The sequence below is a fragment of the Delphinus delphis genome, chromosome 19 (genome assembly GCF_949987515.2).
Source record: "Delphinus delphis chromosome 19, mDelDel1.2, whole genome shotgun sequence".
Taxonomy (NCBI): Eukaryota; Metazoa; Chordata; class Mammalia; order Artiodactyla; family Delphinidae; genus Delphinus; species Delphinus delphis.
The window spans coordinates 49235900-49257033 of NC_082701.1; the positions used below are offsets into that span (position 1 = coordinate 49235900).

General features: G+C 55.7%; 1 protein-coding gene across 1 annotated transcript in view; it reads right to left on the minus strand.

Annotated features, from left to right (window-relative positions):
• Positions 1–303: 303 nt before the first annotated feature.
• Positions 304–21134, minus strand: part of WSCD1 (WSC domain containing 1) — a 37449-nt gene continuing 16618 nt past the window's right edge. The window contains exons 4-9 of the mRNA XM_059998453.1: positions 20781–20965; positions 16469–16590; positions 6639–6798; positions 5767–5931; positions 2942–3142; positions 304–1527 (exon numbers count right to left, since the gene is read on the minus strand). Of these exons, the coding sequence (XP_059854436.1) occupies positions 1175–1527; positions 2942–3142; positions 5767–5931; positions 6639–6798; positions 16469–16590; positions 20781–20965 (1186 nt within the window). The 3' untranslated portion in view covers positions 304–1174. The remainder of the gene's footprint in view (positions 1528–2941; positions 3143–5766; positions 5932–6638; positions 6799–16468; positions 16591–20780; positions 20966–21134) is intronic.

Sequence of the window (21134 nt, forward strand, 5' to 3'; positions counted from 1 at the left end):
GCCCAGTGACAGGAAGTGGTGGGTGAATAACAGAGAGACAAAGAGGGCTGGGCCAGTGGGGATCAGACAGGAGCTGCAGCCTGGTTGACAGGCCATGCCACCCCCCTTCCTCATGAACCCGGGGCAACCCCGTGGAGAGCAGGGGCCCGTCAACATAGGGGGGACAACCAGCGGCACCCAAGACTCATCCCTCCTGGGTCTGCCCATGCCCATCCCTAGCCCCCTTCTGCTGGCATTGCTGGTGTACGGGGCCCCCAGGTCTCGGGCTCCCCTGGAGGCCCAGCCCCTTCCCTGCCCTGCTGTCTCCTCGCCCCCACACCCTGCTTCTGGGACATGGCCCGAGTCCCCAGCGTTATGGGGACAGTCGGAGAAAGAAGCCAGGCAAGGAGGCGCCCACTCCAGGGAGTGCTGATTTTGGACGGGGGGTCGGGGGTGCACAGAACTTGTGGCCGGTCCTGAGGTGCGGGGTTTGTGTGGACAGCTCCGCTCCACCCATGGTGCCACCAGCCCACCCCCAGCGAAGGGAGCGGCAGGGCCGCAGAGCTGGCGGGGCCCGGTCATCACACCACACACACTGTGGGTTGCACGTGCACGGTCAGGGCTGCCCGGCCCGGCGGGCACAGGCTGGGAGCCCATCTCCAGGCCGGGCTCCCGGGTCCTCAGAGCACTAAGCTCGCCCAGCCCAGTATCCCCCAAAGCCCCTGAGCAGCAAGCCTGCACTGGGCTGGAAACAGGAAGCCCGGGGCCTCCGAGAGCCCAGGGTGCACGTGTGTGTCAGTGTGTGGGAGAGACGGACAGGCAGCCCCTAGGAACGTGCAGACGCCACACGCCTGCATCAACGTTCGCGCCTGCAAGTCTGGGAGTGTCTGGCACAGCCGGGGTGGTGGCGTAGGCGCGTTGGGGCACTGTGAGCAGCGAGTGGCAGGTCTAAGCGGGTCTGGCTAGGAGTGCGTGTTCCCTCGCATCCATCCTGTGACATCGGGTCTGCCTGGCCGGGGCTCACGTCCAGTCTCCCCGTGCGGGAGGCAGGCAGCCCTGGGGGCGGGTGGGGAACCTCCTTGCAGGTGGCATCGTCACCCGAGCATCCCGGGGGGCACCCGAGCGTTGGAGCACGTGCGTAGCCCCGCGGGGGCGGCCGGCTCCCAGCCGGGTGGGCAGAGCGGGCCGGGGCCTATCATCTGGGCACGTACTCCCGGGGCAGCCCGGCCCAGTTGTGGTCACGCAGGGCCCGGTCCACCGTCCGGATGTAGCCGTTGATCAGGTCCTTCATCGCGGGGGTGAAGGGCTCGAGGTCGTGCGGGCGCCGGCCACGCCGCCGGAAGCTCCCCTCCTTGTTGTTCTCCACGCAGAGCAGGCGCTCCTCGCTCACGGACACGTTGAGGAAGGCCACCATCTCCCGCAGCGTGGGCACCAGGCTGCGCCGCAGCTGTTCGTAGTGCACCACCAGCAGCCGCTTGCCGTACTTGAGCCAGTCCAGCACGTGCGAGGACCACCATGACGCGTAGCTGTTGACAAAGTCCGGCCACTCTGGGTGGGAGAGAAGGGGCGCCGTGTCAGGGCCCGGGCCCGATGGGGCTGCTGGCCTCCTGGGGGCCAGGATGCGCCATCGTCCACCACCCAGGGCGACCTACCCGATCTCCCACGGAGGAAGGCCCTCTTGGTGACCTCGTGTAGGGAAGGGTTACTGTCAGGCTAGGCTCTGAAGAGCTGCAAGCCCGCCTGGGAGCTGTGACCTCAGGTCCACCTTCCCCCAGCAGTTTCCTTGGAAACACACCAAGTTAAGACGAACGGGGACTGTGCGTTCCAAGAACTGGTTCTCTCTCTGGTGGACCTCGCCCTCTGGGACTGTCCCTGCGTGGCGAGAGCCCAGGGTCTCGGGCTTATGGGACACAGTGGAGTTAAAGATGACCGAGGCAGGGCCTCTCTGTCGAGATGACCCTCGGTTCACCTTGATGTTGCCCTGGCAGCTCTGCACATCCAGTCTGGGTAATGGGGGCCGAGCAGTGTGTGTGGGGGGGCAGTTTCTGTGCCTCCTAGTCAGATGAAGACGCTGTGCAGGCCGGATTTCCTGTCCCAGGGCCTCCTACACAGCTACGTGAATGGGGTGCCTAACTGACGCTTCTTGTGTCTTGTGGGTGCAATCGCCGGTGTAACCAGTGACGTACAAGGAGGCCACAGACGGGGCCGCTGCAATCTCTGGCAGGTGATCTGCTCCATGAGGTTTGTTTTCAGCAAATTTAGAAATTCGGTGGGTCTTTTTTTTAAGTGGGGAGAAGGGTGCAAAGGTCAAGAATCACCCCAACAAAAATCGCTTCCATAACTGGGCTATTAAGACACCTAAAATGCTGTGGGAAGCATCTGCCTTCTCTAACCTTCACAACGACCCTATGAGATGGGACCACCCTTGTTTTTAAGGTGAGAAAACCGAGGCTCAGAAGACAAGGTCTGCAGCTTGCCTGGGGTCACTGGGCTGGTAAGAGACCCAGGAGGGATCAGAGCTCAGCCTGCCTGCATCCTCAAGGGGAGTCAGCAGGAGGGCAGGGGTGGCTGATGGGGGCTGCTCTAGAGGGAGGGTGATAGGGAAAGGCGGGGACACCCACCAGCCTCAGGTGATCCGGAGTCACACAGGGACGGAAGCACAAGGCTGCCCAGCCTCAGGCCCGTGTCGCATCATGCCGCCCACACTGCTGGACACAGCTGTATTTCTGATGGCTTCATTTTATATCACTCGCTATCCTGACTTGTGTCTCTTTAATTCATTGCCCAAAGGCTAGACTGTTCGTGCCTTGAGGGCAGAGACTGTGACCCCTGTAGCCTGGGCTCCTGGCGCCTTGCCCAGTGCCTGGCACATAGTAGGACTTCAGTAAGCGTGTATCAGCAGACTGACCCCACGAATAAAGTTGCAACGGTTCCCCCCACCCCGCCGGCCCCTTCTGCTCACCTTTGCTCTTCCAGTTGCGGTCAGCTGCGTAGCCCAGGTGGCCGGCACATTTCCTGTTGAACTCGGCCACCAGGGACCTGTACGGGTTCCGGATCAGCAGGATGGCCGAGTCGAACATCTCGATTTCCCTCCTGCCACTCTCGTGGGTCTTCACGCAGATGGTGCGCCGGCTCCTCCAGTGGTCCTTCTCGCCCTTGAACCCTGCCCGGGAGAAAGGCATCGTGGAGCCCCCGCTGCCACTGCAGCAGACGGGTCTGAACGCTAACCTGCACCCCTGAGGGAGAGCCGACATTGGGGGCACGGCAGAGGGCACTGGGATGGCCTGTGGATGGCCGATAGGGCCTGACCCTGCCCAAGAGACAGTGAGGGCAGGAGGCATCTAAGTGGGGAAAGATGGCGTCTGCAGGAGAAAGAAGGTAAGGCACCTCCCATAGATCCCAGCAGTCAGCAGGCAGAGCCGATCATGCCCTCTCTCTAGACACTGCAGTGTATCCATCTGGGCATCTGCGTGGCTATGTCACACGAGCACCGCAAATAACCCTGTGCGTTGACCACAGCGGGAGGCACAGCCAGATGAAGAGACTGGGGCTCAGAGTGGGTGTGTGACTGGCTCAAGATCACACAGCACCACAGCGTCAGAGCCAGGGCTCTCTCCACGTGGCTCTGTGTGTCCCTGCGAGGCCTCCCCACAGAAGGGGCAGGGTCCCCATCATCAGGCCGAAGGGCAGTCAGCAGCTGTGGCCCCACCCCCTGACCTTACGCCACAGTCCTACCCTCTGACCTTACGCCACAGTCCTACCCTCTGACCTTACGCCACAGTCCTGTAACTGGGCTCCAGTCTTGCGTCTGTGGAGACTCTACCCATCCCTACACAGAGTCACACATTTATCAACAAATATCATCGTGTGCCCCTTCTGTGTTGGACTTTACACTGGACAAAGGGGTAACACTCAGACCCCGTCTTTAAGCTTACAGTCTAGTGGGGGGGGGCAGCCCAAGTGTAATACAAAGCATAGGGGCTCATGGGAACAAAGAGTAAGGCGGACTAGTTTGGGAGTGTAGTGGGATGTCACAGAAGGCTTCCTGGAAAGATGTCCCCTGAACCTGGTCTCCAGGCCACATCTCAACGTAGCCCGTGCCATCCAGCTCTGGTGACAAGCTCCAAAATTGCCCGTGAGCTTGCCTCGGGCTCTTGGAAACATAAATGAGTCCCCCCCCACCCCCCCACCCCCCTTCACGAATGGTTGCGAAGTATTCATATCTACAGCAAGTCTTTGATGCCTGGAAAATGCAAGTGTCCTTTGAGTCTGTAAGTCTGGGGTCACCAGCTGAAACTCAATACATGTTTCAAATTCATCTCTGCCACGGGCCGAACACCAAAAGTCTTTGCTTTGATTCATTCTGTCCAACAGCTGGGAAGTTCCAGGAAAGAATGAGTCAAACCACGAGCCAAGTAAACATGAGATCTGGTCTTTGACACCCTGCGGCCCAGGGTGCCTTTTGTACTGCCTTCGCCTATTTCAACAGGTACCACTTTTCCGCGTAACTCAGACCACGCTCGCCCGTGACGGTCTGGCATTTTGGCATTGGAGCTTCCTTGCGAATTTCACGTGTGTGTGTGTGTGTGTGTGTGTGTGTGTGTGTGTGACTGCTCTGACAGTGCTCTGAGGCCAGTGGCTACATCTAGCCAGTCTCGTAAGGCTCAAAGATGCTTCGGGAATCTCTAAAGCCATTCTGAGGCAGTGTCGACCCAATCCTTATTATGCCCAGCTATCGAGCCATTGGGCCACTTAGCCATTTGTAGACTGAGACAGCCAGCTGTTTGAATAAGGGAAAGGCCTTCTTTCTAGATGAATACGGTGGGTAGCTGCAGCCTGTACACGTTAGGTGGTTCCCAGGGGACTAGGCCGGAGTGGGCAGGTCCATGTGCTTCATCTGGTCACTTCACCTGTAGCTGCCGTAACACTCAAGACTCCCGGGGGTGATGAAACTGGGTTACATGCACACCCTTGGCTTTTTCCCAACCAGACCAAGATGGCTGTGGGTGATTCCAGAACCCGCTGCCCACTCAGGAAGTTTGTGTTTTCTCCAGGCTGTTAGATAGTATCCTCATTTCCTCAACCAAACTCTAAGAATCCCAGAGAAACTGTTGTTAACACTTGACAACAGAGGAATATATTTCCCCAAATATAGATCCCACTTGGCTTATCTGAGGTTCTTAGTCTTAAACAGTGCACAGATTCGAGCCATTTTAAAGTTCATTTACTTGACATAATGAGGCCTCTTATTTCTACAACAGAAATATTAGAAATCATTAAACTCTTGAAGATTTTTGGACCTCGTTTTAAAAAATCCTATTTTGATAAGCTACACTTGCCTCAAAAAAAAAAAAAAAGAAAAAAGAAATGAACACATGAAGTCAGTTTCCCCTAATTATTGAGGGTTCTAAACATTAAGGAAAACTCAAGAAATGTTTACAGAGAGGGAATCTAAGCTACTAGGCTTTCCCTTTGAATCCAGAACAGATCTTGTGAATTTTCTCTCCAAGTGTGGTCCCAGGGCTGGCTGTGTCAGCACCACCTAGGAGCTTGTTAGAAATGCCAATTCCTAGGCCCCATCTCAGATCGACTAAGTCACACTCTCTTGGTGGAGGGGGGCATGCAAACCAGGAAGCTATGTTGAATTCATAAGCCCTCAAGGTGACACTTACGCGCGTTCGAGTTTGAGAAGCACAGCTCCAGTGCTCCAAGGAGGACCCGGGCTGGAGAAGCTGCAGGCTGGGCGCTGGGAACCGCCTTCCTCCCTGCCCTGCAGCCGGCACTAACCTTTGTTGTAGAGCGTTCCATCGAAGTAGTAGCTGCCCGTGTAGAAGCCGGTGGCGTGCTCAATGAGGTGCCGCGCCCATGTGTTCCCGGCTCCCGGGAAGCTCGACAGAGCCACGAACACTTTGGATTTGGTGGGCAGGAACCTCCGGTCTGTGCACCGGGTATCTGAAAGCCCAGAAGTCATCTCAGGGTTACCCACCTCCACTGCGACTCCCAGACTCTCTCAGACCTCCCTAGATAGGAAATGCCAACCCACGACTCCCACTGGGAGATGAATGGGAAAACTGAGGCCCCAAAAGGGGAAGGGATTTGCCACCTGGACCTTGCCTGCACAGGCCCACGGCTGGCCAGAGAAAGCCCCAGTGACGACGAGACCTCCCCGTGTAAGAGTCTGGTGGGAATCAGCGTCCTGCAGACTCCCAAGGTCAGCTGGGGGCAGACCTGCTTCTCACACAAGGAAGATGCTGGAGCCTGGGCACACAGCCTGGGGGACTTACTGGTCCCCAGGTCCTGGACTGGCTCAGGGAGGCCCCCGTGGCCACTGGGCTGCCATGTCACCCAGCCCCACCACCCTGCCACTGCTATCCCTCTAGACCCTGCCTCTCTGCTCATCCTCAAACCACCTTCATCCCCAGAGAGACTCAGATAAAGGTCAGGTGCTCTTCAAACCGAGCCCCGCATCCTGTGTCCTGCCTCCAGGGATGGTGGAGGCCTCCTGTTCCCGTTATCCCAAGATAGGACCACCCACCAAGACACCTTCCCCGCCCCAGGACCGCATACTCAGTTCAAACCCCCAGACCAAGTGCCACAACCAGTGGCAGACACAGGAGGAGGGCCCTGCACGCCTGTACACCTCCGGGGGCAGAACTCACCCTGCACGGGCGTCTGGTAGACCTCACAGTACTCCGCTAGCCTTTGGGCCTCAGACTCCTGGCCACACAGCGAGCTGTCCACAGCATCCCGCAGGTTGAACTGGGGGGTGGGGTAAGCACAGTAGCACTCCCAGCCCCTGAGGATGGCCAAGGGGAACTCCTGCCAGGGAAGGAGAGAAAGAGAAGCATCTTGGGTGAATGCAGGGGCCACGCCCCCGCTGCTCAGGGACCAGGGTGAGCACGGGGGATGTCCTGCCAGCTGCATGGGATCTACAGGGGTGTCTGTCCATCCTTCCAGCGCTGGGCTCTGGGCCCAAACCCAGGGGAGACAAAGCTCAATGAGACAGGACCTCTGCCCTCTAGCAGCTCATCCCTGGCCGGTGACGAGTCCACTGTTTTTTGTTTGTTTGTCTGTTTGGTTTTGTTTTTTATGATAATTACAGTCTTTATTTATGTAACTGGTCACATAGTCATAGCTGGTATTTATAACTACCTTCTTCTATTACCCATTCTTTATATATGTGTGTGTGTGTGTATAAATTTTTTTTTTTTGCCACACCACATGACATGCAGAACTTCCCTGACCAGGGATCAAACCCGTGCCCCCTGCAGTGGAGTCTTAATCACTGGACCACCAGGGAAGTCCAGAAAAGTCCACTGTTAATAGCACCGGTGCTATTACAGAGGGGTGACTCCACTGGGGGGACTGGACCTGGATTTTGGAGACATCTAGGGGGTCGTCAGGAGTGCCAGGGAGGGAACAGCGTTCCAGGTGGGGAAACCACATGTGTCTGGGTTAGAATGGGACAGAAAGGCCCACCCAGGGCAGCTCAGCATTCAACATCTTTAACCAACAGACTGTGAGCCCCCAGTGAGGTCTGGAATTCCCACCAGCCCTCCCTGGAAAGAGACAGACCTAACCCCTGCTTCTGCAGTCCTGCTGCGGGGTGGGGTGCAGGGCCGGTGACAGATTCCCACACAGCATCTCTCCAGGACAGGAGGGGTGGGCAAGGTCAGATGTGCTCAGGCTGATGGGGGCTTCCTTAAATCGCAGGGGCCCTGCCAGGGTTAGAAGGCCAAGCCAATTCCTGGCGGTTTTTTACATATGTTTTCTTGGTTCCGTCTGGGGAGGAGAATGCACCCACCGCACAGCAGCGAGAGCTGGGGCGCTGGCATTGGGAAGGCCTGAATGTGAATTCACGTTCACAGCCTGGGTAACCTTGAACCTTTCTGAATTTCACCATTGAACAAAAGGAATAAAACCCACCTTGCACATCGGTTATGAAAACTAGATGAGAAAGGTCCAAATTGCCCAGCGCTGGGCCCAGCACACAGTAGGTGCTTTCTTCACAGAGGAGCAGGCCATCCTCGGCCTCCTTTCCCTGGTGGGCAATTCCTCCACTCACCTCTCCCAAACATTTTACTTGAGCACCTACTATGTGCCAGGCACCAGGTAGGACACTCAGCCCCATTTCCACTCTGCCTCTCCCTGCATCTTGCAAACAGGAGATGAAGGCCCCCTGGAGCACAGAGAGAGGAGAGGAGTCAATCGGGTGTGTGCTTGGGGGCGAGGGAAGCAGTGGGCAGAGAAAACTTCTCGCTAAGGGAAACGCTGAACAAACCTTTTTATTTTTTGCCCACAGCAAAAAAATCTCATAAATAAATAAATAAAGGAAAATCAATAGTGTCTTCTGAGCGTGGCTTGGCGAGCCCAGGATCTTGGCACTCAGAAAAGACAGTGGATGGTGTCCCAGCCGGGGGAGGGCGATGCAGAGCCTGGGGCCGGGTGGTCCCTTAGGAGGTAGGAGGGGAGGCTGCCACCAGTGGAGGGCTGTTCTCCTAAGCGTAGGTGGGATGCTCTCCCAGAGGCCTCACAGCCCCCACGAAGGCCTCTCCCCATCCCCCTCCTCCTTCATCAAGGCTCAGGGGCAGCTTTGCCTCTGCCAGCCCCATGTCCCTCTCTCAGGGCTGAGCTGCCATGTGGGGACAGGAGAGGATGCTTTCACTATTCTTACACTACACACCCCTACACACACACACACACACACAAAATCTGCTTCCAGAGCTCAGTGCTCGCTTTGGCATTAGAAATGCCCTTAAACATTTTATGGGACCATAAGCAAATCACCTCCCCTTTTGGAGCCTTAGTTTCTCCATCTGTAAAATGGACATATTCCTTGAGTTGTCCTGCCTGGAAGAGTCGGAGGATCTCATTTCTCTCCCTCTGATCCACCGTGAGGGCCAGTGAGACTAGGACATTTACCCCCATGCCTTTCCTGGATGAGGCTTGAGTTGCAAATTTCTCCCAGGACAGGGGGCTAGCGGTAGGCAGTCATTCTGGGTGTCCATGGACTCATGTCCAGAGGCACCAGGGAGGAAGCACCCGGTAGGAGAAAAAGCACCAGGTTTACAATCCAACAGACCTGGACTCGAATCCCGGGGCCACGGTTGAATATCTGTATGACCTTGGACCAATCACTACCTGTCCCTCAAGTCTTGGCTGTCTCATCTGTCATCTGGGGGCAATAATATTCACACCATAGAGTGCTGGGAGAGTGAAGGGAGGATGATGCATGAAAAGGACCCAGCACATAGTAAGGGCTCCCTTACTCTTAACTCTTAAGACCTTTAATTGTACTAGAGGCGGGCCCCAGACCACCCTCCTGACACGCAGAGTACCTGAGAGTTTGGTTCCTAAAATTCCTCTTTTTGGCTCCCCCTCCAAGGCCCCAAAAGCTCAGGATCAAGCAAAGCTTGGAAGTCCCTCCCCCAAGCAGCACTTGTGATCCTTAATCTCGATCAGACACATAAAGAAAAGAATCGCTGGGACTTCCCTGGTGGTTCAGTGGTTAAGAATCTGCCTGCCAATGCAGGGGACACGGGTTTGATCCCTGGTCCGGGAAGATCCCACATGCCGCGGAGCAACCAAGCCCATGCGCCACAACTACTGAGCCTGCGCTCTAGAGCCTGCGAGCCACAACTACTGAAGCCTGCGTGCCTAGAGCCTGTGCACTGCAACAAGAGAAGCCACCGCAATGAGAAGCCCATGCACCGCAACGAAGAGTAGCCCCTGCTCACTGCAACTAGAGAAAGCCTGTGCACAGCAACGAAGACCCAATGCAGCCAAAAAATACATTTTAAAAATATATTAAAAAAAAGAAAAGAATTGCTTTGAGGGCTCAGTGGCCACAATGGGGCCCTAACCCTAGAACCAGGACCCACTCAGCCACAGCTGCCGTCACTGTCAGAACTGCAGTGATGTCCAGCACAGGCAGCTGGGGCCGCTGGGCTTGGAGTGAGGGGACAAAAGGCTGGACAAACCCCATCAGTACCTCTGGCTAGACTCCACCCACCCTGGGGCCCCCATGTCATTTCTCAACAGAAAGCAAATCTGTGTCCTGACCCTCAATGAGAATGTCGTTGGCTTTCTGGAAGCAAGTTCTCCTGCTGATGTGAGTTAGTGAAAAGCCATCACAAGAACTGCAACCTCTGGCCTCTCCCACTGCTATCCATCCTCTCCCGAAAAGCCCTCATCCCATCTCGTCCCAGCTCAATACCTTCATCACAGCGAGCAGAGGGAACAAGCAGCCTGGGTACCACGGCGGCAGCAGAGAGCACGCAGCTGTCTGCGTCTGTGTCTCCCACACTTCTATCCACGCTGGCTGTTACGGGCTGAATTGTGTCCCCTAAAATTCATATGTTGATGCCTTAACCCCCAGCACTTCAGAATATGACTGTATTTGGAGACAGGGCCTTTAAAGAGGCAATTAGGTTAAACTGGGGCCATTAGGATGGGCCCCCATCGAATCTGACTGGTGTCGTTATGAGAAAAGATTAGGACCCAGACACACAGAGACGGAGGAGGAGGCCATTGTCAAGCCAGAGAGACAGGCCTCAGAAGAAACCAACCGTGCCAACACTTTGATCTTGGACTTCTAGCCTCCATAACTGAGAGAAAATAAATTTCTATTGTTGAAGCCACCCAGCAGTCTGTGGGAATTTGTTATGACAGGCCGAGCAAACTAACACTAGCTTTCTTACCAGTCCTTGGCCACTGCAGTCTCGCTCCCACCTCAGGGCCTTTGCACTTGCTGTGCCCTCTGCCTGGAATGTCCTTTCCCAGATACCCTCACCGCTTTCTTTTTTTTAATTAATTAATTTATTTATTTTTGGCTGCACTGGGTCTTCGTTGCTGCACACGGGCTTTCTCTAGTTGCGGCGAGCGGGGGCTACTCTTCGTTGCGGAGTGTGGGCTTCTCATTGCAGTGTCTTCTCTTGTTGCAGAGCACGGGCTCTAGGCACACGGGCTCCATAGTTGTGGCTCGTGGGCTCTAGAACACAGGCTCAGCAGTTGTGGCGCACGGGCTTAGTTGCTCCGCAGCATGTGGGATCTTCCCGGACCAGGGCTCGAACCTGTGTCCCCTGCATTGGCAGGTGGATTCATAACCACTGTGCCACCAGGGAAGCCCCCAGATACCCTCATGGTTTTCTCCCTCACCTTCTGCAAGACCTCTTCTTTGAGGCCTTCCTGGCCACCCCATTTCGAGTTGCAACGTCCCTCCTGCTATCACCGATACACCCAATCCCTTGCTGTGTTTTTACTTTTGTTTCAGTGGCATAACTTACCTCGATGGGACACTCTGACCCTGAATGTACCACCCAGTCTGTTTTGATGAACGCCTAGCAGGATACACAGCATTTCCCCCCCACCCGTTTCCTCGGCCCCTTCCCAGTCATACCCCCCTCCCCCAAAGCAACCCCTAGTCTGACTTCCATCATCACAGATGAGTTTTGTCTATTCTAGAATGGCCTATACACAGAATCACTCAGCACATATTTTTGTGAGCCTGGTTTCTTTCAGAAGAATATTTGTGAAGTCCACCCATGTTGTTCTGTCTGGCAGTGGACCGTTACTTTTCATCGCTGAGTATCGTTCCGTGCGTGGACATAACAAGCTGTGGACTCCTTCACTTGGCGGATCCCTGGGCTGTTTTCAGTTTTTACCTGTTACGAATAATGCTGCTACGCACATCCTTGGGCAAGACTTTCAGTGGATACACGTCTTCATTTCCGACGGGGACATATGTAAGGTTCCTGCTTCATTTTTCTCCACGGTGCTTGTCCCCATTCAACATACTATATATCTTACCTGGTTTACTATCTGCCTTTGCCCACAGAATATAAGCCGGGATTTGTGTGTGTCTGGGGTGCCTTGCTGCATTCTCAGTACCTAGAACGAAGTCTAGAACGTGGTGGATGCTAATGGATGTTGGATGGATGAACCAACGAACAAATGGATGTCCTCTCCAGATCCCAACTCCCCCCAGAGTGGTTGGCAACAGACTCGGACGTGAGCCTTCTGTTGGTCACTTGTGCCACGAGGAAAGAGAACAAAGCCAGCTCCATCTGAGCAAACCCTCCCTGACAACAGGAGCCCCACGGGACTCCGCCACCCTGAGATTCCTGTCCGGACAAGAACATTTCACCAACACGGTTTAAAAAAAAAAAAGTCTGCTCAGGGCAGGCTGGGTCTGTCTCCCTCCCCGGAGGTAACGGCTGATGTCGATGCCTCACGATCCTGTATCCCAGGGCTGTGGGGCCAGGCTGCCCCCACCAGTGACCCGAACCCTTTTGCTTCCTTGAGTGGATTAAACTGTCAAGTTCCCGGGTGTTTGCAGAGCCACGGGAGAGCTGCAGACAGTAATGTGGTTTTATTTACAACATAACCTCTTCGGCAACGTCATTGGATTCTGAAAACACAGAACGATTTTCAGCCCCTTGGGGATTTCTAAGACATGATTTCCTTAAAAATTAAATATTGATGAATCTTATCTCTCTGCCAACCTTGCTGCTCCCCGGCACCTCCACGTCAAGCTGCAGGGAGAGACAGAGAGAGAGAGAGAGAGAGAGAGAGAGAGAGAGAGAACAAAAGCAAGAGCGAAAGCACAGAGAGAGAGAAGAGGAGACAATGAACCAAGACTAGCAGCAGGAGGAGAAGCGAGGAAGGGACATCCTGGGAACTGGCGGCTCACTCCGTCAGGCAGATGGTGGTCTTACTTCCAAGCATGACATCTGGGGCCTCATCCTCGCCCTACCTGGAATCCCTAATTCCAGAGCCGGGTCACAGGTGGACTTCAGCCACAGTTTTGGCAAGGCATCTCCGGGGGTGGCCCCAAGGACTGCTGTCTCCCAAAGGGATCCACAGAGAACACCCCTCACCCCGGAGCATCCTACCCACAGCTATGAAGCCCCACGCCAGTCACACCGCCCCCTCCCTGCCACACCATCCGTAGCTCCCTCCTACCCACCGAAAAACATCTGGACTTGGAGGCGGGCATTGCAGCCTGTCCCTGTCCTACCTTTCACATGGCACCGTGGAGCCCTGCGCTCTGGGCAGGCTGGCTGCCTTCCCACTACCTCACCCCTGCCCAGCCACTGCCTGGTTTTATGATGCACTCCTCACGCCCCTCCCCTGCCTGCCAACGCCGCCCCACACCCTCCAGCTCTAACCCTTCCAAAAAGCTGCAGCCCTCCTACTGAAGCCTCCCTCCAAGCCTCCTTCATCCCCAGCAGGCACTGACCTTCCTCTGCTGTAGGTCAGAATCACCCAGTTCCTGTCTTAGCCCTTCTTCAGGGGTGAGCTCTATCTCCTGGGGCAGCTGGCATCCCCCCCATAAGCGTCAGTGTATGTGTTTGGCCCCTGTCCCACAGGTATGTCCTGCCAAGACCTGCTTTCAACTTGAAAGCTGGAAATGGTGACTCTGATCCTCACAGCTGCAACGTTCCGTGGATCGAAACAATGGGATTCAAGGAAACAGCCACTGTCCCTGCCCCATCTGACAATACAGGGGAGGCCAGGATATGAGCCAAGCTGTCAGCACAGATTCTGACGCCTGTAGGGCAAAGGCCATTTCTGAGAACCCTGGACGCCCTTTCATCCTTGTCCTGACCTCAACAATTCGCAGCATCGCTGCTCAGAGCCAAGCAAGTAACCAGCCCTTGAAACGCATCTCGAGGGGAGACGTACAAAAGGCAAAGGTGCAAAACGGCATAAGCGATCGACAACCCTCGGGTATCTTTTGGCGCACGTTGCAATGTGAGATTGCAGCGACCTGGATTTCTGTCAGTAAACATGAAGAATGGCTGGAAATGGGAGCTGAAGAGTTTAAAATCTTCAAGTTCTGTGTCTGTAACCACAAGGCAGAATTCTCTGGGCCCCTGTGGGCTGCCCCAGGGGAGGAATCCCCAGAATACCGGGCCGTCGACCTGGGATGCTGCTTTGAAGTTATCTTCTCCAAAAGAAGAGGCACAAGGATGCCTTGCTTCCCTCTCATGCAGAGCTGGTGGGGCGTAAAATTAACACAACCTTTGCCGAGGGCAGCATGGCAACGTTTACCCACAGGACAAGGACAGGCAGCCTTTGGCCTGGCACCTCCTAAGAATTTCATCTGGCAGGTCCACCACCGACACAAAACGACCCACCTACAAGGATAGTCATCAGAGCCTTGTTTGTAAAAGCAAAAGACTGGAAACAACCTAAATGCTTAATAGCGGGGCGTTGGTTAGATAAGTTATAGGACATCCATGTAATTGAATAAAGGAGTGGGAAAGCGCTTTCTGTGCCAATGTGGAGCAATGTCTAAGAGAGAGGAGGGGATCGTGGGGCAGAGCAGTGTGTGTGGCTCGTTACCATCTGTGGGGTTTGTAAAGGCATCGTGACTCTGTAAAGGAACAACCACTTGAATATTCATAGAATCTCTCCAAGAGTGGCTGGCCGAGGTCAGGTCCGTCAGCTGCGTCCAAGGAAGGACACTGAGTGGACGACACACAGGGGTGAGAGGAAGACTTTCCCCTCGACCCCCTTTGGTGTCTTTTTACTGTGTTCCACGTGAGCATGTTATCTATTGAAAATAATTTAAAACATCAAAGAGGCAGAGCCGTGATGCTGCCCGCTCCCTTTCCTCTTGTTTCTTTTCCTGTCTCCTGTCTCCTCCGGCTAACTCGCCTGTCCCCTTCCCCCGCCGATATCACACCGAGAGGCGGCAGCAGCGTGAAAAGCACGGGGCATGGTGTCGAGAGTGGGATGTAAAGCCCCGTCGCTCTGTGCCTGCGTGTGAGAGCTCTCACTCCTGCAAACCTGCACTAGCTCCGCAGCAAGCAGGGGTCAGACTATCCCCGCTCACGGAGCACTGAGAGCCGTGAGCCGACCACCGGTGGGAAGGCTGCAACCCAACGCCTGGCACACAGGAAGACGCCTCTATGTCTGCTGACCGGGAGGCTGGCCTTCAGCAGGCCCAGATCAGCTGAGTTCCTCTGATTCCAGTGCGCGGCCCTCCAGGGAGCCGCTCTGAACTGCAGGTGTGAAGGAAGCCCAGAGAGGGCGGCTTGCTCCCCTGCTGGGCGAGCAGGTGTCCCTGCCATCTCTACTGGCTCTGATCCCACCAGGGGGAGAGGGGCGGAAGGGGTCCCCAGGCCAGATGTCTGTGAATCAACAAACAGTCTTTTCGGCTCCCAGAATTGTGTCTCATGAGCCCTGATGCCTAAGACATCCTTGGCAGTGGCTTTGGAAATGCCAGAGTTGTCAGAGAGCCACTTCAAAGGCCGCGACTGTGCAAGAGGGAAGCGAGTAGGAAAAAGGTTTTGTCTCCCCCCACCTCCAAGGGAAGCATCTCAATAGGGCTGAGAGCGCGGCAGCTCCCTGTGGGTCGGGGCCCCCTGCAGGGAGTGCTTCTTTGTGTCCAACTACGTGTGCTTTGGCTGAGGCCCACGCCCTATACCCTTCTAACAACCAGCAGGCTACGGAGCTAGGCGGAGTTCAAATCCTGGATCTCCCCCTTCCTGGCCGTGTGACCTCGGGCAGGATGCCCGAGCTCTCTGTTTCCTCACCTGCAAAATGCAGTTAATCAGAGCACCTACGGTTGTCAGGAGGATTCAATGGGTTAACACGTGCAAAGTTGGAACAGAACCTGGAATAAACGATCAATACCTGTTAGCTTCTGTTGGTAAAGACCATCATCGTTGCCAAGGCCCTCCTCTCTCCTAGCCCTACTCTGTTACACGGCCACGTATCACAGTCCCGTCAAGGCTACTGAACCCCAGCACATCGGAGCAGCCCCAAACCCCAGCCTCCTGCCACCTGGGGCTATTTCCAGGGCCACGGCCTCCAGCCCAATCTGGAGACCACGGGTCTCCAGCCCCAGCTCTCAAAGCCCTTTGGGCGGCCCGCCGGTCCCGCCAGCCTCGCTTCACACCCCGTCCCCGGTCCTGCTTTGTGCAAGCCCCACGTGGCCTTGATCAACATTTCCCACCCTGGAGCTGGCATGCAATGCAGGGACAGTGGGCTTTGGTGCCCAGCCCAGCCCCTGCACAGAGCCACACTCCAGTCCTCAGCCCAGGCTGAACCAAAGGTACATGAGTGACTACAGCCCCCGGAAGTCAGATTCGTGGCCCAACGCCATCAGCGCAAATAACAGAAAATCTGCACTCCCCAAGTCCCAAGCCAGCATCTTCCTGTTTCCAAACCAAGTCAACTTAACATCTGACACTCGTGCCAAGAGCTCACGTCGGGAAAGGCACGATTCTTTCAGCTTTACAACCTTCTCTGACAATTCCCCACCCAGCCCCGGATCACCTCGTTAGCGGGCTTCCTGCCGGCATCCTCGGCGACTCTGCTGCGTCATCGCCCGCCCTCCCGGACCTCCCTCCTCAGCTCCCACCCAGGCTCCGAGGACGGACAGCCGCAGCCCCGCACGGGCACCTGCCCCTCCCCGAGACCACCACTCAGGCTGGACGGTTAAAGGACAGGGCTGTGAGATCACAATTGCTCTTACTTTCTGGGAACAAAATCCTGAACACGTCTCCACGGTCACGTTGGCCTGTACCAGGGAGTCGGGGAAGGCGTGGGTGACGTTCTCCAGCAGTCGGAAGCAGCCCCGGTACGTGACGGTCCTTCCTGCGGGGAAGGAAATGGGGTTCCGGTGAGAAATGGTGCCCACCATTCTTGGGGCCTGTCACAGAGGAAAACAGTGGCTTCAGAGGCCGAAACAGGTAGAAATACACTCAGGAAAGGGAGATTTCCAATCAGAGAGGGCAAACTGCCCGTAGAGGCTGTGGTCAAGCCAAGCTCCTGAGAGAAACCAGGCACCAGAACCTTCGTTAGCCTGGGTCGCCGGGGTCACCGACAAGGGACCATTTGCTGAAGCTTCTGCACTCATGTCTTGCTTCTCCTGCCAGCCCTCGGGGGACAGTGTGCGTCCTCTCCTCCTCCTTCCCTTCCTTCCTTCCACAGATCGGGATCGTGCATCCATTCCGTACTAGATTCTGCACTAGGTGACCCAAGAGATTGACACTCTGGAAAACTCTGTCCTACCCACGCACGCGCGAAAAGAAAAGTCGCTTTGGAAACCTGAAATCCTGCCACACTCCCTCTTGCTGTGCCGTCGAGTCACACCACTACTTTGCTTTCTCTGGTCTTGAACTCCCGCCAAATTCTAGGAATACTCCTCAAGCCCGTGGTACACAGGCTGCCAAGTTGTTCTACAGACCTTCTGGTGGGGAAGTTCAGCTCCCTAGTTGGCTTCCTTGGTGTGGGGACAAACCTTCTGGAATGTTCCGGCACCAACTGTTCCTATTTCCTCCAGACTCCTCAGAGTTTCTCTGGATGGCGTCCTGATTCTCATCCCATGCTCCTTTTAACACAACATCTCCCGGGGCTCAGCACCTCTCCCGGTTCTCTCCGCCTGCCACACCTCTTAGAGAGAGCAGAAACCCTCTAGCCAGCGGCACCATGGCGGGAGGCTCTCTCCATGCAAAACGACAAAGCAGGACCAAACTCTGGGTCTGGAAGCCCATCCTATCGACCATGGCACCAGTGGTCTGGGCGTCAGGGCACGCACCTATCAGGGCACGCACCTATCAGGGCACAGATGAAGGAAAGCAGCCTGGTGCTGGGAAAAGAGTCCACGCAGAGCATCCTAACGACGGCCTGGGATCAAGCCCCGGCACCGCCAGGGACTCAGTCAGCAATCTGGGCGTGTCATGGACTCAGAGACTCTCCATTTTCTCACCTAAGGAACGCCTGGCGGCTAGAGTTGTTCTGAGGGATGACATGCACCCACATGCCAGCCCCCGTGGGGCTGCATCTCCCAGAGCCACTTTCCTGCCCTGGATTTTGGTGCAAGGGCCTGGGGTGATGACTTGTGCAGGACCCACAGAACTCCGTCCTGTCCTGTGGCATGACTGGGCCCCCAAAGGACAAAATATCTAGACGGACTGGGCTGTGGTCCTCGGTCAGCTGCACTGGGGTGGGACAGGCTCCAGGGAGGCAGGCTTCGGGCCACATGGCAAGGGAGGGTGAGCAGTGTTCCGGTGAGTACCTCCCTGCGGCCTGGGAGGAGGCTGCATCTGGGTCACCCCAATGCTCCCCACACCCGGCCCAGGGCCTGACACACAGCAGGTGACCAGTATGTGCCGACAGAATAAGGAATTGGACACGACAGGGCAGGTGAGGGCGCGGCACAAGCTGGAACAGGTCAGTGACACAGGATGCTGCTAGAAGTGCAGTATCAGCTGCCTCTAGACTTCGCCGCTGTGACTGTCGGGGAAGAGGCTGTGACCCAGGGCAGCCCATTCCACACCCTTCTCTCCCGCTCCCCAGGTGACAGCTCCAGGGGTGCCTGGGGCAGAAGGACGCCTCCAAGATGGAGCCACTGATGACCTGCTCTGCCCCTCCCCCTGATCCCACCCCGGGGGGCACCTTCACGGCTCTTACTCCTGTGAGAGCTCCTTGCCAGTGAGAAGCTGAAATTTCAGATGGCCGGTCACCTGGTCACCTCTTGACAGAGATCCTGTCGGTTCATGCCCTTGAGAGGGGAGCAGGCCGGCAAAGGCCAGCCATGCAGGCTCCCCAGCCTGCCGGAAGGGGTGGCTGTCCCACCGTTTCAACATTAACTGTGACAACAAGTCTAGCCAGCTTGAGATCTGAGGCTGGCTTGAATGACTGGACCATCTGACCCTTAACCAGTGGGCAACCTAGAGCCAAGTACTGATCTCTGAGGGTCAGTGGCTGAGCAGGCAGGACGAGCTGCCAGGGCAGCCCAGAGCCCACGTACAGACCTGATCCTCCTGGGGGGAAGGGCTGAGGAGTCAGGGGGGCTAATGTTGTTTGAACCCAGGAAAATCAAAGGTCCAAGAAGCCCTCCTGGAGCAGTTTGGTCCTCAGGAAGCCCATGTGGATGCCCAGATGACAGGGCGGGACTTGGTACATCCATGTACCATGGCAAACTGCTGAGCCAGGACAGGGCCTGCCACGGAGTAGGTGTCAATGAGCATCTGTTGAGGTAATGGCTCATTGGTGAATCGCAGAGTGCACTGTCAGGGTCTCCACCCCGTCCCCATTCCCCCATCCGGAGCCCTGGTTCCCCGACAATCCTGTCTGAATATAGAAAGCATTGGAATAGCCTAGCTGGCCGGGTCTGAGCACTGAGCCACTCTCCCCATCACTCCGACCCCATAGATGGTAGCCAGTGTTGGCTTTGCAGCTCACCCATGCTCCTCTGAGCTGGGCTTCCGGACTGCTTAGCAAACTCCTTCGTCACTCGGAAAGCTCTCCCAGAAACCCCTCTGCAGTCTTCGCGTCTGACCTGACCCCTTTCTCTGAGCTCTGTCCAGTTCTCGAACTAATCCATCAGCTCTCCCGGAGCCCTGGTCCATGGCCAGAGGTGGCTGAGTTCATGAGTTGATGCTCCTGGATGCTGGGCTGTGCTTCCATCACCTGCAGTCTCACACTCGCCAGCGGTGGGGGGAGGTCTCCCACGCTCTGACTGTTTCCCAGCCTGGCCCCTCCCCGTCAGGAAGAGGACGGCCCCCCAAATGTGCAAATGTACACAGCCATATTAATTTATAGAAGGGCCTTTTATAATTACAGCAAGTGGATCTGCAGCTCATCTTGCAATGAGGACAGATCCGAGTTTCACCAACGCCTAGCTGGGCCCCCTCAGTGGTCATCTCTGTTGAGATGACATCTCTGCACTTTCAGGTGAAATTCCGGGAGGTTCAGTCTTGCTGTTTGATGTATCAGTTTACTCTCCCTGTGGTCGATTATTTCCCCCTGGGTTCTATAATTTTGAATTGTAAACTCATCTTCAGTGGGAATTCAGCTACGGGAACCCTTTACACCTGGGTTGGTGGCAGACATCCCAAGAGAGAATTTTGCACGTGCCTCTGTTGGTACCTCCAGATGGCCCAGAGCCAAACTTCATGTTGGAGCTTTCAGGACCAGGCAGACGGCACAAATCTGAACCTTAAAACGCAGACAAACGCAGGCCTGCAATTATAAACTCTTAGGTTATAAATTCTTAGGAAAATTGCTTTTCACCCAAAGCTCAGGTCAAAACAGACAAGTTTTTCTATTTCTGGCAGGTTGTTTTTTTTTTTTAATGTAAAATTTCACTGATTTATACTTCAGTGAAATTGGATCCAACTTTATACAGAAGTTTCAATCCAACTCCCTACCCTGACAGGCTCAAAGCCTCCTTTTCTGTCCTCTGTGGACATGAAAACCTAAGCCGTGTGATCACCAAGATGAACAACTTCCCCTGGCGGAGACCCAGAGCTGCACAGCGTCCTTGATTACCTTCATCTCACCACTGTGACTCCTACTTCCCACTTCTTTCCTGGAGCCAGGGATTTCCTTACTTTCTTGTTAGTTCAGCTGTGCATTTAAGACAATTTTACCCAGCATTTCTAGGTGTTTCATAGCTAGGAAACGTTCAGACTACCTGGTCTGCCCCATTGCTAGAAATCAAAGTCTGCCTCTGCACTTCACAAACTAGACTGGAAACCAGAGAGGGGAAGCAAACTGCCTGAGGCCACACAGCATGTCTGAGACACACCTAGACCTAGGCCCTGGGCCTCCTGATCAGTTTCTCTCTCCTGTAGAGGATAAGGAAAGATGTGCCTCGGTCATGAACTCGAGCGAACTTAGGCTAACCCCACACCCCTGCCGCGAGCCTGTCTGGGGAAGGTGGTGAGGAAGGCGGAGCACAGGTTCGGTCCCATGTGGTTTGGATGAGGGGCTGCAGATGCGGGGGTGGTGGCAGAGCAGGGGACAGACGGAACTCAGGGACAGACTGGCACACTCACGCTTCCTGGAGCCGGGCTGCAGCTGCTCCACGCGGTACACGGAGAGACGGCCCACACCCCCGCACACGGAGCTCTTCTCCCCTTTGCATTCATGGTTACACTCCTCTGGCCCCATGCTCATTGCTGGGAGCCGGTTTCCACAGTAGCATTCGGCCCCGGCCTCCAAACCGGCATAGACGTAGGACCTGCAGGCAGAGCGGGGCCTGGGGTGAGTCCTGACCTTGGCCCAGGGCACTGAGGTCTGGTTCCAGGAATGGCAGCTGGGTCTGGGGCCAGGCTAAGGGTGAGTCCTGGCATTGCAGGAAGTGAACCCCGGCTCTCCTGACACTGAGCCCAGAGCTCTTTCCATAACCC